Below are 17,750 nucleotides of genomic sequence, written 5' to 3' on the forward strand. Positions count from 1 at the left end.
TGTCACACACATCAATGTATCATTTTAGAGGGCTGAGGTACTGCAAAGTTTGAGAACCAGGGCATTACATACCTGTACTATCTTAATACTTTTTAAGAAGAGACATGAGGGGAACCAGACTTGAGATCTCCTGGATCCAGCTCAGTAGAACTATGCGGGCTTCATCTGGCCGGCAATTTTGAAAGCTGAAGTCCATCCCGCTCAGCTGCCATCAAACTGGGAAGGTTGTTCAGTCCCAGAGCATAAGGGCACCGCGTCTGCTACGAAAAGGGTTAGAATTAGAAAGCTCTGTGGCCATTTCTCGGCTTGCATGCTGAATAAGGGCAGCGCGTTACTAAGACTACTGACTGGATTCACCTATCTCACTACACCACCCTTTTGCTTAATCATTGCTTACTGGCTAAACCAGGATTCGGTTCATACGGCGCACTAAGTCATAGACTATACTCAGAGCTAACTAATCCTATTTCAGCTTGGTGGGGCGCGAAATGCAAACGCAGGCTTGTTGACCTGGCTGGGCGCCGCCGCGCGTAAACGCGGCAAACCTGAAAAACACCACGGAGCTGAGATGCTCCCTTGTGAAGGACGGTGAGCGGGTGGCCTTGCCTCTTTGGCCACGAGGGGAGATACTTCGCAGCAGCTGGTTGCCGGCCGTAGCCGCTCCCGCCCGCCTTCTTTCCTTCCACGTGATCTGCGGTAAAAGGCGGCTCCGACTTTCGTTTCTTGCTGCTTGAAAGTGGAGGAACTTTAGCGGGAGCTTCTCCGGACTTGCTTGCGAGCCCCTCTTACTTGTCCCGCCAAAGGAAAGACCCCTGTAAGTCAATCCACCCGGGAAGTGGGTCGCGTGGAGTGGGAAAGCTCCTGGTGTGTAAATATATCGCGGTTCCCCCATCCAAACAGAATCCGCTCGCAGAGTTTGAAAGCGAAACTAAAAGAGGGTTCCCCGTGTAGGATGATTTTATCACAGAAACAAACGATCCGGTCGAAAGCATAGTTACATATTTGCGCTCTAAGGCCTACAATGCACTTTAATTCGGTCTGGCTGGCATGCATAACAATAAACCCACGCTTCGAGTTGGTGTAACTGTATCAAGCGCCCCTTTGCTAACTTCGCCCGGTGTTTGAACTCTGCTCCCGCCCTTAGCACAGCTGCTCGAAAACCAAGCAGCGTCGGCCGGGTTAATATTATGATAAGACTTCATCTGACACTTCTGATCTTTTACGGGAGCTTGGACGTAGGAAAAAAAGTCCTGGAAGAAGGATTTGGCAGAGATTTCCATACTAGGTCAAAAGTTGGAGTCGAATTTCATTCGAGGGAACTTTTATCTGCAGATGTTTAGTTTGCAAACAGACATCTTAATCCAGAGATCTCGGGGCCTTTCCCGCTGCCTACCTATCCATGAAACTACACCAGCGCAAATTTTGCCTTCCTCCCTCATTGCTGATCCTTACCCTCTAGTCCCCTGCCTTCCTCCCCAAGTAATCAGCCACAAATCCTACTAGGTGTTATACATCCAGAGTTGGCATCAAGGGAAAAAGATAACCTTTATAGGTAAAACTAAGGAAGTCTGAAGCCTGTTTTGTTCACAGACTGGAAATGAGATGAAAAAAATATCCGGACACGGTAGGAAAAAAGATTGCCAAGGCATATTTGCGCCGTGGCTAGGTACAAGGGAGGAAAGGTCCACACTTGCCCAACTGGGTTTTAGGGCAGCACATACATTTTAAAAAGAAATACTCAGCAAGGAGGATTGGATCTATGATGCATTTTCCGACTTGGTGATTTCCAGATGTGATGGGATGACAACTTCCTGCTTTCATGCTGGCTAGAAATTCTGGTAGTTGTAGTCCCCACACATCTAATGATCCGCCATGGTAGAGAGAGCTGGCCTAGAGATGAGCGTTAGTTGTTTACGAGCCTAGCATGCTGTGAACCTAGCCAGTGTTGGCATGACAATATGATATATGATTCAACAAATCATAAACAAAACAAGTTTTGTGAAATGGCAATCTTTGCCCTTTCCTTTCCTTTCCTTTCCTTTCCTTTCCTTTCCTTTCCTTTCCTTTAAATAACTGATACAAAGAAAAACAAAAGTATATATATTGCTAAAGAGTTCCATCTGACAGGACCCAGGAGATGAGCTTTTTCTGCTGTGGTATCCACCCTCTGGAACATTGTTCCCCCCAAGGTGTGGTTAGCTCCATCCCTATTAGCCTTCTGGAGAGCCCTTAAAACCTGGTCAATGGGAACAAGGAGCCTGTGAGATGGTTATATTGTGTTTAGGATTCTGCAATCTTAGTTCTATTTATGTTTAATTGTTTTTAATAGTTGTTGATACTTGTTTTAACTCTTTTGTTGTTTGCCACCCAGAGTCACATTTGTGAGATGGTGGCTATATAAATTTGCTAAATAATAATGAAAGTTGTTGTTTATTTGTTCAGTTGCTTCAGACTCTTTGTGATTTCATGGACCAGCCCACGCCAGAGCTTCCTGTCGGTATACTAGTATTATGTATTACATTATTATATAAAATTATAGATATATAGATATAAAATTAGTGTTATAATGATGAATACTAATATGATATATAGTACAGCACAGAGGAAGAGAGCAAAGCATTTATACAAGTGGATTCTCATGCTATGTTTAACAGTACACAATTGGCTGAGTTCACATGGTGCGTTAAGTTGTAGATTATTAACCCCAGTGGCTAAATTTACCCAGAAAAGCAAACAAACTGAATAAATCACATTTGAGTTTTAACAAGATACATGAACTACCCAGTCAATGACTGTCCCGAACTCTAATTATGTGATAACCACCAATTGCTTCAGATATGGGGTGTGTGTGCATGCACATATGTGCGTGTGTGTGGTGTGAGTAAAATTATGGTCTTAAGGAACTGAACTTTACATTTGTGTGTTTTATGGTTCAGTTTGTTGAGTGAATGCAGCATGATGTACAATGTGAATATTTATCTAAACTGCTTTACTTCTAATGGATACAATGTTTTTTTTTTTTTACTGTGGCTTCAGTATTTGATTAGATTTATTTTTGTAAAGTTATTATTTACAGTATTTGAAATAATATTATTTATTTGTAAATCTAAGCAAACAATTGCTTCCAGGGTAGGCATATTTGGGTCTTGGAGATGAATTGGGCAAAATCTGATTCTCATATTGACTGTAAATCCTAAATGTCAAAATTTAACAAAAGTGTGATTTGCTGTTAATGTTTTAAAAGGTTTAAAATTCTAATTATAATTCAACAGTAAATTCATTGCATGGTAAAACAGTAGCACCTGGACTAGATATTATTGTCTGTTGCATCTTGGAGGAAGAAGGAATCTGACAATGCTGGAAATCATACCTTATCTAGTATTATAATGATTAAAATTTAGAACATATCAGTGAATACACTACATATAAAACCTAAAATCCCAGATTTATTTTGCAAACATCCAAAAATTGCTAAGTCTTAATAAGAAATCTCACTGAGGTATTCCTGAGGGACATTCATGACAATGCACAAAACATTGGCCGGGATTGTTAGTTGAGTTGTGAATGTCAATATTTATTTAATCTTGACATTCACTGTAGTACACACATACAGACAGCTTTGGTAAATTAATTTAGTAGTAAGTCAAGGCAAAATTTGCCTCTGTTAGCTATATAATAATTATAATTGTGTTTTATTGTGTATGAAAAATATGAACTATATAATTTTTCATCTCACTTGTAAATGAGATGAAAAATTATATAAATTGGAAACACTAAAATCAAGTTTGGTCACTTGGTTCTGCTTAAAGAACAAAAAACAAAAACTTGTTCTTGTATGTTTCTCTGATTGGGTAGGAATTTTTTATATCTTTGGGTAGGAATTTTTTATATCTTTGAAAATAAAATGGATTTCATATCTGAGAAAAAATGAAACTCTTGGAAATGTGAAAAATAGCTTTTGGTACAAAATGGAGAGAAACATCCTTTCATTTTTGTTTTGTAGAGTATGGAGGGAGGTGAAATTTCAGAAACATCTGCAACTGAGACTGAACTACTGAAAGAACTAGAAAAATGGAAGGTAAATTTTATGAACCCTTTTGAGGCTCACCAGTGACCGTTGAGCTGTATATATAGACTAGATGTGGCTGTGCTTTTTTTTTTCCCCCAAAACCCTGATAGCCCTGTTTGATTGGAATCACTGAAACTGCATTAATAGATTCTTAATTTGCCCAGGAAAAGGTTGAAAAAGCTGAAAAGCAGAAGACTGAAATCCTTCTTTTAAAACTTGCTGTTGATGAGAAAAGACGAATGAGGCAAAAGGATTTGACGGACCTAGTGGATCAGAATAATAAGCGAGCAAATGAAACAGTGAGAATATTGGAGAACCAAACGGTAAAGAAACAATTTATCCATATTGTGGCATTTTAAGAATAGAACTAAATGGTGATGCAGGGAAATGTGGATGTGTACAGAGTAATATTGAGTCAAACCTGTCAAGCTTTTGGCTGGAATGGGTAGCGTGTGTATGTTTTTGTTGTTGCCATTTTTTTGCTCCTCTTTATTGTTATATCATTGTTTTTTTTCTGTGTTTTTACTTTATGAACTGCCCAGAGTCTCTGGGAGTTGGTTGGTGTATAAATCAAATAAATATCCCGCAAACCTTGTTTCATATGCCTAGTAATTGTGGCCTAATTGGATCTTATTTCACTGAGGAAACTAACATTTTTAGTCCTTGTGGAGAATTTATGTCATGAGTTGATAACGAAGTAGAAGCCATCGATTCAAGTGTTAAAACCATGGTCATGTTTTGCATGTTCATTTTCTTAAATGTTCAAACCAAAACTACAAGTTTGAATTTTAATTGATGACACTATCTGGAATCTCCAAATTCAGAAATAGTTGGTTTAAAAGTACACAAAACTTTCAATTTAAGTGAGCACCTTGGGTTACATAAGCAAAATAAAAATGCTTGTGTTCAAACTTCAGTTTGTCAACCTAATATGTGGATATTAAGAATTAGGCCAAGGATGCAACCTTTATGAACTGACAGGTTCAGTGGGCAAAAAACAGCAAGATCAACATATGCCATGCTTCTATGAATATAGCTTTAAATGATTGGCACATCCACATTAATGGGTGTTCGCTGGGTGGTACTCCTCACTGTACAGCCAAAGGGTGGGAAACTTTCTGGAAACATGAACATTCTTGATGACAACAACATCTAGAGCTACTCAAAGACCTTTAGCTTCCTACTAGGAATAAACTCTAAAAGCATTTGCATTTGACTTTAAAACACTGGATTTAAGCCTAAAATCGCTTAAACAAATAAATAAATAAAAGTGCCCTTTGAAAAGACTAAGGAGAGTAGTTTAAACTCATCCTTTTCCCCGTGATCCTTGAAAATACCCTCCAGAGCAGATGTCCTTGGAATGGTTGTTGCTGACAGTTCTGGGAGTTGAAGTCCTACGTTTCTGGAGTTGTGAAAGGCTTCTCCAGGGCATGGGGGAAACCTGGACTACTGTGGAGTAGGACACCAAGCGTTTTTTTGGGCGGAGAGAGAGAATTGGCAGAATTTTTTTGTGTCTTTCTTCCATTCGATCAAAGCCCTTCTATTCATTTCCAAGCTAATCCCGTTAATGTTGGATGAATGGCTTTGGCTTTAGCATCTTGCTCTCCTGAGCCTGATAGGTGTTGTCTCAGTCCATATTGAGGAATACTAAGAATTCATAGTCTCCTTTGTTTGATTTGTCTGATACAAAAATAGCAAGATAATAGGACTGCTTAAAACACTTCATTTAGAATAGAATGAAATCATGTGGCTTAATTATATGGTATTTGATTGACAATTCAATTTCACTAAAATGCTGGAGGTGATTACAGGTTTACCTATTAAAACTTCAGCAAGGGTGTTGTGTGCTCTCTAGCAAAAAAAAAAAATTGCAAAAACATTGTTTTTAAACATCCATAAACTAATTCTTTGGTATTGAAGTCTTTTTTTTTCATATTCCACAGAAGCAAGTTTCCTTAATATGTGAGCAAAATAATAAGCTGAAAATGGAAATCCAGGCCCTTAAGTTGAATCTGGCAGCAAAGAAGGAGAAATGTGGAAACTTTACACAGAGATTTTCGGTAAACTCTTCCATTAATGAGCTGGTGTGCATGTGGGGGATACAACTGGGTTGCTTCAGTGTTTTAAACTATTTAAACTTTGAAGCATGGTTGGGCAACCTAGCATGCAGCATGCAGCCCCCAGTATCTCTCAGGGCTGCAACTGGGCAGGGGCGTATGCCCTGGGAGCCATGCTGGGGGGTGCCAAAATGAGCATGGGGGGAGCGCCAAAATGGGTGCGAAATCCATGTTTGCCCCGGGTGACACAGACCCTAGTTGCGGGCCTGGTCTTTCTTTTGCATCCCTACATTTTGCTGAAATTATTCAGCAAATTGGCAAGTAACTATGGGATTTCCTGCTGACTTCTGATAAGAAATAGAAGAATTTTTTTCTGTAAAGCTGCCTCAAATCCCTCAAACAGTGGACCATGCAATGGAAATTCTGCCCCTTAAACGTTCTAGTGATGCCATAATGTTACTCTTTTGTTCTCAGAGGTTTAGTAATACGTCACATCAGTCATCAACATTTTATGTGCCCTTGTTTTACAGTTATAAAAAGCATTAGATTTAAAGGTGTTGCTAATCCATTCTGTATTGGGATATGTCTTTTTTAATCTAATTTTGAAGATCCTGGTTATTTTTTAATTCTCTTTGTTGTTAATGGTTTATTTAATAAAAGCAGTTTTTGCATTAATAAATAAATATTCATTGGCAGCTTAACCAGTTGGAGATCCAGGTAGCCTGGAGAAAGTTATTTACACAACTATCTACTCTAACTTCAGCAAAGGATCGTTACCTTGTCGTGGTGCTGGAGCTTGAGCACCTCAATGATGCCATGAGCTAAACCATGAAGGGCCACCCAAGACTCTAAGCTCTTTTCAGGAAAAGCAGAATGCACTGTAATGCCTTTTTGAGGAAAAAAATAACAATAAAGCCATGGTTGCAAAGGAATTTATTGTTCTATAGTTAACATCAAGATGAGCAATCCACAGACCACAAAATGTTGGACTGTAATATCCATCCACTTCAGCGAACATGGCCTGGGGTCAAGTTTTGAGTATTGTAGTTCAAAAACATTTGAAAAGAGTCATTACAGATAGTCCTCATTTAACAACAGTAATTGGGACCAATAACTCTGTCACTAAGCAATGCTGTCATAAAGTGCAATGTCACATGAACGCTCCAACTTACGATGGCAGTTGTGGTTGCTGTTGTTAAGCAAATCCTGTGTGGTGGTTAGGCACGATGCCACATGATCGCTATTTGCGACCTCCTGATGGATTCCCTATTGATTTCGCTTGTTGGAAGCTGGCAGTGAAGGTTGCGAATGGCGATCACATACATGACTGTGGGAATCTGTGATCATTATAATTGCGAGCTGGTTGCCAAGCACCTGAATCATGATCACGTGACTGGGGATGCTGCGATGGCTACAACTATGAGGACTGGTCATAGGTCTTCTCGTTCAGCACCGTTGTAACTTTGAATGGTTGCTGAACGAGCGGTTGTTAAATGAGGACTACCTGTAGTCAATATGTGTTTTATGTAGTAATTATGAAAAATACAACCACATGTGAACAAACTGAGTTATATGAGGTTTATTATAACAAGCCAAATAAATTAGGGGAACTGCAGTGATATCAATGGATTCTTCCATGATTATCATTTGAGGACTATTTTTAACCATAAATTCCACATTTCAGTTTAAGACAACTGAAAACATTAAAAAGGGACTTGTGCCATTGCTTGTGAACTAGAATCCTCATAGCCAAATGCCTGAAGGGTTATCCTAAACTGGAAGGCATGTGTATACTTGATTTGAGGAGAATGTTGAAAATCTCTTGTGCGAAACACAAATAATAGGACTGAATTTCTTGATAGTCTGCTGGAGCTTATTTGAATTTTCTTTATCCTATTTATATTATTATTCCTTCTTCCAGTGCTTGAATAGTGAACCTAAATACTTAGTTCCTGACAAACGGGAGAGGGTGGGAAAAGCAGCATTTTGCTGATACGACAAAAGCTGATTTATGGTCTTAGGTGTCTCTGAAACTAACTAGTAGGTAAAGAATATGTTTAATTCGTTTGTCTTAAAAGTTGCCATCTCCTGTGTTGTTACTAAAATTTCAGCTTAAGAAATGCCTCCCTGAAAAGAAAATGAAGTTTGTGTACCTAGAGGATGTCAAGGATGAAGATGAGTATATGAACATGTCCTGCCATTTTCATGTAGCTACAAAAATCCCAATCACGGTGAACCAGGGAGAAGCTCTCATCCAGTTTGAAGAAGAATCTGGTATGGAGTGCATATTCAAATAATATATTTCCTCATTTTTAAGTAAGGGAAGTTGTGTTAAGCAAACTCTTCATTTTTCTGACAAGAAAAGTTTAGGACCAATTCGAATGGTAGCTGCTACTTGTGAATTTATCTTAACCAGTATGTTTTGATGCTTGAAGCAGAAATTCTAACCTCATCATCCCCACTATAAAAACAATAAAGACGGTAATTTATAATTTGATACTATTTAAGGGTCCCGAACTCTATCAGTCTTCCTGTAGATGGGGCAGCTGTGATATTAAGTGATTGGGTTCACACATCAGTTAAGCTAGCACTTGCCTAACAATGAATTATCTACGAGTGACTGGGTTCACACATCATGCTAAGCTTTGAACAAGGGGAAGGCTATTTTTTTTCTAGCCAATAAGATGACCCAATTAGAGGGCCAACTAAAAGGGAACTTAAGGCTGGCTGTTGCCCACCTTACCATAACCTATATCAGTCTTTCTCAACCTGTGACCCTGGAGGAACCCTTGTAATATTTTTCAGGCCTCAGGGAACTCCTACACATAGAGTGGCCTAATTGTATGGGCGGTATTACGTTTGAGTTGGGAAACCATGTTATATTTGTTTCATGTGTAGGCCTTTATATATGCATTAACAGTATTCTTAAAATGAAGAATGAAACTTACCTCTTTAATGTGAAGTTGCCTGAATTGGAAATAATTTTTAAAATAAACCGTGATCTCGCAGGGAACCCCTAGTGACCTCTCATGGAACCCTAGGGTTCCATGGAACCCTGGTTGAGAAACCCTGACCTATAGGTTGGGTTGGGTTCATACTCTAAACCAAATTAGATCCCATTATTGCATAGCATGAACCTAGCCAGTGCTGCAGTGAGAGTATGTCAGTACCAAGGAAAGTAACATTGCCCCAACTGCTGAATTATGAATATTCTGAGTTGTTACTGGATCTATCAGTACTGACCGCAAGAATGGAAAAATGCAGCCTTTTCGAGAATACTTCCTTCAGGGATCTGTTACCCTGTTATCCTTGGCAAGAAACTTTGACCATTAGAGTGGTCTAATTGTATGGGTGATATTATGTTTGAGTTGGGAAACCATGCAAAACTAGCAGTAACACTGAGAACAAAAAAGCCCAAATCTTAGTTTCCCATGTCAACAAAAGTTACTGTTGAAACCTTGGCTTTCCTCACAGTTGATTACATGACTACATGTCTCATGTGAAGTTGAACTATTTAGTCAATGTTTAGTATGGAAACCTGTTAATATATTGTCCTTTAGTTGCTCAGCAGCTGATTAGAAAACATAGCCATATCATCAACCTGGAAAATAAGAAGGTTGTTTTGAAAGCCTGTCCTGTTGCTTTGGAGATGGGAACAACATTTGAGGTAATGGCATCATGAAAAATTTTAAAATGTATCAAAATAATGTGAACTCTATATTTTGTACTGGTAACTGGACCTCCATGTATAGACAGCCTAATAAGTTCAACTGGCTTTGCCTAGATCTACATGGATATAAAGGCTCTCATGGTTGGGATATGGATATTCCCTTCTGTCATTTTTCCTAACCCCATAGAAAGAAGGCAAGATTTTTCTTGGAATTTTTATTTTTTTCCAGATACGTACCTTTCTAGAGGTTTACAACTGAGTCAGCAAAATATATATTCAGACATACTGCATCCTTTTTCCTGAGTATATCTTGTTATGATACTATGATCTGTTGGCCAAACAGTGGATTGAAACCTTATTGAAAAAGATTGTCTGTACGTCCAATTTAAAGACCATTTTATGAATGTTCTCTGGCCTCTCTTAAAGATGGACTCTGCATGCTTATTGGCTAAGGAAGTTCCATTGGACTACCAAGGACCTATCTTCTTGGCAACAGTATGGAAGTGGGTTGCCATTGCCTTCTTTCAGCATGTTTTCCTAATCTAACTGACAGTTTAGCAGGTATTAACCATGTCTGACTCCGCTAGTATTTTCAAAATCAACTCTGTGCAGCCACCTGTAGTGGCAATTTTGGTTGGAACACGTACTGTAGTTGAAAAGTTCCTGAATTCCAACATTACACTAACGCATGGTTTGTTTCAATGATGGTTTGTTGGACAAGCCACTGTAGCTGATAGCTCATATTTAATGCTAATCCATTACAGAGCCTGGAGGAAAAAAAAAACTACGCTACTTTCCCTAGCTATTGATTGGGCGTACGTATCACATTGAGCTATAGTTTCATTATGCTTTGCTGAGAAAACCACAATTTTAATTTAGTATGTTGTACAAATCATCACACTCTCTGTCCAGCTGTTACATTCTTTCCTTAAAATCTGAGAAATGATTTAATTCTTGACTATTACAGTAAAGTTTTTAATGAACAATAGCTACAGTACATCCATTCAGCCTTTCCCAGCTTGGTGTTCTCTTGCTATGTTGTGTCCGTAACTCCCAAATTTCCAGCCAATATGGCCAAGGAGAACTCTGGGAGGGCACCTTGGAAGGAAGTCCAATATAGATAATGAGAAAACTTTCTTCTCTATCAGAAATTATGCTGTGATCATGGCATGTTTTCAGTAGTTGTATTTTCTTTGATGTGCATAATTTTGGGACTGGCTTGTATTGTTTTTCCAGCTCCATGTTAAGATCTCTCAAAGGAAGATTAATGTTTCTAACATCCCCAATGTAAAGATCCCTGAGGAATGGATGAGAGACAAATTGGAGCTGCTTTTTTGCAAAGCTAAACTGGGTGAAATTCAGAATATATCTTACAATCAACACTTCCAAATGGCCCTCATTACCTTTGCCCAGCCTATAGGTAATTTCTGAACTATTCTCTTTATTTTTATGATATGGTCTGTTATCAGCCTTGTTTGTAGATCACATTGCTTACTTGATTTCAAGCACATAGTCTTAGAAGAAATTAATTACTTAAATCTAGTCCCAAGTCTAACTCGGTTTTGGGATAGAAAGCACATGGATCACCATATGGGATGGTTTTTGCTTAGGGCTGACTGGGAAGAATGCATTCCCTGAGCTTCTCTTTATTTTTAAATTATATACAACATCCCCCATCATTCTGACTTGAATATTTTACTTATACCTACCCAGCACATCGTTAGGGCATTTCCAGTCTTCTTCGACAGTTATCATCAGAAGGTATTACTCATCCTGCTAACAGGTCTATGGATGCCCAAAGATTTCACTCTCTGCTTTTGAGGATCAACACTGTGCCATTCTTTTTCACTAGAATCCAAGGCAGCCTTCCACAACTTGATGCTCTCCAGATGTTTTAGAAAGCAAGCCACCACAGCTATTGCCAAACTGGCTAATGAACAAGGAACAGTATAGTCTGGTATATCTGGAGGTACCAGGTTGGAGAAAGCCAATTTAAGGAGAAAGTGAAACTCTTGAAGGAAGCGCTACACAAGATTTTCTGTTAATGTTACATTTCAGTTGTTTATTTTGGATTAAATTCCACTGGACCTTTGTGAGTTATCTACAGGTAGAGCTATCTAGAATTGCACCATTATTGTGCTGGAAAGAAAGACTTGTGATGAATATTGGATTACTATATTTGCCTTATAGTCCAGTCCACTGGTGGCTTACATTGAAGTAAGCATCTTTATGTTCCATAGTTAATGACAAACTAGTTCTCCCTAAATAAGTATCTACACTATTATATGTGTAGTATATGTGGTTTGTGTGTGTGTTTGTGTAGTATATAGTATATGTGGAACTAATGTTTAGGATTTAATTTATTTAAATTTATTTAAAATTAACCACCCTTTTTCAGATGTGCAGCTCTTCATATAAATCGTGTATTTTATTTTTATTCTAGCTCTTAATAATATGATAAAGTATGGGCAATACTGTATTGATTTATTTGGAAAGAGGCATCTTCTCACTGTTTTACCTGTCAGTGAAAGCTATCTGGAAAACGTTCAGGTAGGTCAATAATGCCAGGTTAGCTAACTGGAGGGAATAATCAAACATGGCTGATAATTCAGCAGCCAGATGAACCCATTATGTTAAGCTGTGGTTTGCTAAACTGTGGTTTACTGAATAAACCACAATGAAGCAGATTTATACAACACTTTGTACCATTAGGTCTTGTGTCAAACCAGCCAGTAGTTTGTAAATCAACATGATACATTAAAATCAAACAAAGCATCCTGCAGTTTAGTGTGATGTGAGTCACTGAATTCAAAGGGACTTCCTTTGGAATAAGGTTTATAGCTTTTTTAATAGCTAATATAGTACTATACTATACTATAATTATATAATTAATTATATTATATAATTAATAGTATTATAATATACCGTATAGCATAGCATAGCATAGCATAGCATTCCCTGGAGAGCCAGTTTGGTGTAGTGGTTAAGGCATCGGGCTAGAAATCGGGAGACCGTGAGTTCTAGTCCCACCTTAGGCACGAAGCCAGCTGGGTGACCTTGGGCCAGTCCCTCTCTCTCAGCCCTGGGAAACAGGCAGTGGCAGACCACTTCTGAAAAACCTTGCCAAGAAAACTGCAGGGACTTGTCCAGGCAGTCTCCGACAATCAGACTCGATTGAACGGATTAAAAATAAATAGTATTCCCTACTTCCCAGATAACTTGCCCATTATATTTCCAGCAGTTGGAAAATGTGTTATATGAGTAAATAACAGAGCTGAGTTCCTCAATATTAAATGTATATAGAATGAAGTTAAATCTGCTTACACCATAACATGCACCCTATATGGGCTGCAAAAATCTGGAAAACTGCTGGATGGGTTTTAAGTAGATGGAAAAACCTCTTTGCTGCCATCTGCTGGTCATCTCATGTTTTATGCTACAGATATGGTAGGCCTAATACCATCAAGCACTTAATGGTGGTTTGATAATGGTTAGGTCTGTCTGTTTTCTTCGATTTAGTGAAGGTTGGTTTATGTTGCACATTGAATTAACATAAATATTAATGAGTCTGACTATACTATTGTACTTTCTGCCCCAGGGTTGGGTGGGTTACTACTCTCTAAACCCAAAAACTGCCATCATTTTGAGATTCTGGAAATGGGTTGTACCCAGGGTTTGTCATCAATTACAAGGCCAGGTTTTCAGATGTTAAAGGTAATTGTTGGGTTCAGACAGTACCATAAGCTGCGTAACATGGTCAGTGCTATCCACCCAAAGGGAGGTAAGAATTAGGATTTTTAACTTTGCTTATTTGCAAACAGCCTAATTGAGTGTTAGAATTGCTGCTTTTCAAGCAGCTGCTTTATTGGGGTCAGAGTAAGTCTTGGCAAGAAGAGAGACACTGATGATCACGTTAGATTCAAAAGGAGGAAATGTGCCATGACTCTGATGGAGTTTCCTTTCCAATATAGAGGAGTTATTTTCATTAGGATCACAGCAAGGGAGCAAATGGTTGATTTCTCAACCTTTACCTGCCATGATCCTACATGTAATACGTGGGTATTTTTAAAAAGGGCATGCGGAGGGCAGATGCAATGTCTGCAGTCGTATTTTGTTGGTTCTTGAACAGTGTATTTATATTCTGTTACCAGTTAAAATGAAAGAAAATGTAGTTATCACTTAATGATGGCACTTCCAATTTTAGCTTTCCTTAAGGAAGACTGTGGAGATAACATCTGGAATGCTTTTTTTGTGTGTGTCAGATGTTTTCAGGGACTTCCAGGAAAACTGTACTATTAAGAGGAATCAACGCAGAACAGAAAGATGAGGAGAATGTGGAAGACATGATTGAAATTCACTTCCAGAAACCTAGCAACGGTGGGGGTGAGGTGGATCAAGTGACATACATTCCCAAAGGAATGAAAGTAGCCTATTTTGAGATTGATAAAGGGGATTTTATATGAGACTCTTGAAGATGTACACAGGCTCAGCTTCCAATTATGCTAAGAGTTTAATCGAATAATAAACCTGTAATGATTTAGGACTGAAGTTGGTCATAACATAGCGCCAGGACCACCCTCTAAATCCTATTGAAAGCTATATTCTATTAAAAGTCCGCTTTTTACTCGGTTTTATTGAATCTGTTGAAATTTGTGAAGCTTAAGCTGTGATCTAGTCACAACTCACTTCAGTAAATTCTAGTGCTTTCCCATGCTTACAACACAAGTAGTTAATAAGAACTGCCTGTGGCATAATTGTGTGATGGCGGTATTCCGTAACCTAGGAATAAAGGTGCTCTTGTGCTCTACAGGTTACAGATGTAGCCTGTGTCCATTGCATTATTGAAAGCATAAGTGAGGCTTTGCCTTGATTGCCTGTAGTCTAGTCCTACAAATGCCTAAGAATCACAGGTAAGATCCATTGAATCTATTCTACAAAGCACTTGGTGGCATGTCTTCTGGGAAATCTCAGTCATACTTTTAGACCTGTTCTACAAAACCGACACACTGAATGGGAAACCTTTTCTGGTTGTTGTTTTTTTTAATATGAGAACTGCAGTCTAGAAGTGAGTGCCTCCTTTCCCCAACTCTTGCATCATATTTCATGGAAAGTAATATCACTGGTTAGAATATTTTCCTCCGTTGCAAATCAAGATTCAACCAGTCAGGAAGAACACTTTCAGCTCAGGCTGTCATGTTCACCGTTCCAATGTTCCTGGTACATCGTAACGTTTCTCATGTCATTTACCTGATACGTGTTTGATCTGGGAAGGGAGGAGGATTCCATCTCAGGGAGTTGTTACCTGTTGGCTGTTGGTTTGGAATGTGTTTGGGTTATCTCATGTGTTCAAGATTACTTTCCCAGGATCAGCAGAAAACAGTTAATAGCACCGGGGGGGGGGGGGGGGAGTTTGCTACGGCCGGGCGAGGGGAGGGATTATGTTTTGAGCCGAGGGTTTTTAGTTTGTATTTGGCACGCTTTTATTCATTCTCAGCTTTCTCTGTATTTGCATACTATTCTCACAATAAATCAGATATCATTAAGTTCCTGCTTGTGAGTCTGAGTCTATTAGAGTAGGCAATCATTACACAGGCTAACCCACGGGGCTTCTGTTGTGATGATAAAATGAAGGGAGGAGAGGTAGGATATCAACTTAACAATTCTGCACTTACATTTTTTTTACACTTTTACACTTACTAGCTAATAGCTTATATTGTACCCTTGATAGTTTCTATTATAAACTCAGTACTGTATAACCTGTTTTGTCTACTTGAATCTCAATAAATTTCACAAGTCAAAACTATTTGGAACTATTTTATTTTTAATAAACATTGTCCAGAATAGGCTACAGACACATTTTACAATCAAATTAATCTATTATCATTACTTCATCCAAAGATGCTTTTCATGAGAAAGGTACAGTCAAAATCAGAACGTAAAGGATATTCTGATACTTGCATCACCTAATGCACGATCTAATATGACACAGGTTTCTGTATTGTTCTAAACCATGATTTAATGAATTCTGCTTCCTGATTAACTTAAAACTATTGTTTACAAGCCACATGGCTGAGTTCACCATATACTCCAGCAAGATAAAACCCAGTTAAGACAGGGGCAGTGTAGGAGGAGTCTTTGTTGTTGTTTATTCGTTTAGTCGCTTCCGACTCTTCGTGACTTCATGGACCAGCCCACGCCAGAGCTTCCTGTCGGTCGTCAACACCCCCAGCTCCCCCAGGGACGAGTCCGTCACCTCTAGAATATCATCCATCCATCTTGCCCTTGGTCGGCCCCTCTTCCTTTTGCCTTCCACTCTCCCTAGCATCAGCATCTTCTCCAGGGTGTCCTGTCTTCTCATTATGTGGCCAAAGTATTTCAGTTTTGCCTTTAATATCATTCCCTCAAGTGAGCAGTCTGGCTTTATTTCCTGGAGGATGGACTGGTTGGATCTTCTTGCAGTCCAAGGCACTCTCAGAATTTTCCTCCAACACCACAGTTCAAAAGCATCGATCTTCCTTCGCTCAGCCTTCCTTATGGTCCAGCTCTCGCAGCCATATGTTACTACAGGGAACACCATTGCTTTAACTATGCGGGCCTTTGTTGTCAGTGTGATGTCTCTGCTCTTAACTATTTTATCAAGATTGGTCATTGCTCTTCTTCCAAGGATTAAGCGTCTTCTGATTTCCTGACTGCAGTCAGCATCTGCAGTAATCTTTGCACCTAGGAATACAAAGTCTTTCACTGCTTCTACATTTTCTCCCTCTATTTGCCAGTTATCAATCAAGCTGGTTGCCATAATCTTGGTTTTTTTGAGGTTTAGCTGCAAGCCAGCTTTTGCACTTTCTTCTTTCACCTTCATCATAAGGCTCCTCAGTTCCTCTTCACTTTCAGCCATCAAAGTGGTATCATCTGCATATCTGAGATTGTTAATGTTTCTTCCAGAGATTTTAACTCCAGCCTTGGATTCCTCAAGGCCAGCTTGTCGCATGATGTGTTCTGCATACAAGTTGAATAGGTAGGGTGAGAGTATACAGCCCTGCCGTACTCCTTTCCCAATCTTAAACCAGTCTGTTGTTCCGTGGTCTGTTCTTACTGTTGCTACTTGGTCGTTATACAGATTCTTCAGGAGGCAGACAAGATGACTTGGTATCCCCATACCACTAAGAACTTGCCACAATTTGTTATGGTCCACACAGTCAAAGGCTTTAGAATAGTCAATAAAACAGAAATAGATGTTTTTCTGAAACTCCCTGGCTTTTTCCATTATCCAGCGGATATTGGCAATTTGGTCTCTAGTTCCTCTGCCTTTTCTAAACCCAGCTTGTACGTCTGGCAATTCTCGCTCCATGAACTGCTGAAGTCTACCTTGCAGGATCTTGAGCATTACCTTACTGGCATGTGAAATGAGTGCCACTGTTCGATAGTTTGAACATTCTTTAGTGTTTCCCTTTTTTGGTATGGGGATATAAGTTGATTTTTTCCAGTCTGATGGCCATTCTTGTGTTTTCCAAATTTGCTGGCATATAGCATGCATTACCTTGACAGCATCATCTTGCAAGATTTTGAACAGTTCAGCTGGGATGCCGTCGTCTCCTGTTGCCTTGTTATTAGCAATGCTTCTTAAGGCCCACTCAACCTCACTCTTCAGGATGTCTGGCTCTAGCTCACCGACCACACTGTCAAAGCTATCCCCGATATTGTTATCCTTCCTATACAGGTTTTCTGTATATTCTTGCCACCTTTTCTTGATCTCTTCTTCTTCTGTTAGGTCCTTGCCATCTTTGTTTTTGATCATGCCCATTTTTGCCTGGAATTTACCTCCAATGTTTCTAATTTTCTGGAAGAGGTCTCTTGTCCTTCCTATTCTATTGTCTTCTTCCACTTCCGCACATTGCTTGTTTAAAAATAATTCCTTATCTCTTCTGGCTAACCTCTGGAATTTTGCATTTAATTG

The 17,750-nt window shown here is 39.1% G+C and overlaps 1 protein-coding gene across 3 annotated transcripts; it reads left to right on the forward strand.

Moving 5' to 3' along the window:
* The first annotated feature begins 703 nt into the window (after positions 1-703).
* NMI (N-myc and STAT interactor) lies at positions 704-14,425 on the forward strand. Of its 3 annotated transcripts, none has more exons than XM_063318373.1 (9): positions 704-814; positions 4,004-4,078; positions 4,234-4,392; positions 6,013-6,129; positions 8,238-8,400; positions 9,687-9,793; positions 11,033-11,216; positions 12,240-12,346; positions 14,059-14,425. In XM_063318373.1, exons 2-9 carry the CDS (start codon positions 4,007-4,009, stop codon positions 14,257-14,259), a joined length of 1,110 nt encoding a protein of 369 aa, XP_063174443.1. In that variant the 5' UTR covers positions 704-814; positions 4,004-4,006; the 3' UTR covers positions 14,260-14,425. The 3 variants fall into 3 exon arrangements, with proteins under 3 accessions (XP_063174443.1, XP_063174441.1, XP_063174442.1); XM_063318371.1 differs by lacking the exon at positions 704-814 and adding an exon at positions 1,453-1,552; XM_063318372.1 differs by lacking the exon at positions 704-814 and adding an exon at positions 2,090-2,239.
* Positions 14,426-17,750: the final 3,325 nt, after the last annotated feature.

The sequence above is a fragment of the Candoia aspera genome, chromosome 1 (assembly GCF_035149785.1).
Source record: "Candoia aspera isolate rCanAsp1 chromosome 1, rCanAsp1.hap2, whole genome shotgun sequence".
In the NCBI taxonomy this organism is placed as follows: Eukaryota; Metazoa; Chordata; class Lepidosauria; order Squamata; family Boidae; genus Candoia; species Candoia aspera.

Bases quoted from the DNA above. Each gene is read 5' to 3' on its own strand.
- NMI (XM_063318373.1), top strand. From the start codon at position 4,007: ATGGAGGGAGGTGAAATTTCAGAAACATCTGCAACTGAGACTGAACTA. The intron at 4,393-6,012 runs GTAAAGAAACAA...CATATTCCACAG, and splicing joins GAATATTGGAGAACCAAACG to AAGCAAGTTTCCTTAATATG. The intron at 12,347-14,058 runs GTAGGTCAATAA...TGTGTGTGTCAG, and splicing joins GCTATCTGGAAAACGTTCAG to ATGTTTTCAGGGACTTCCAG.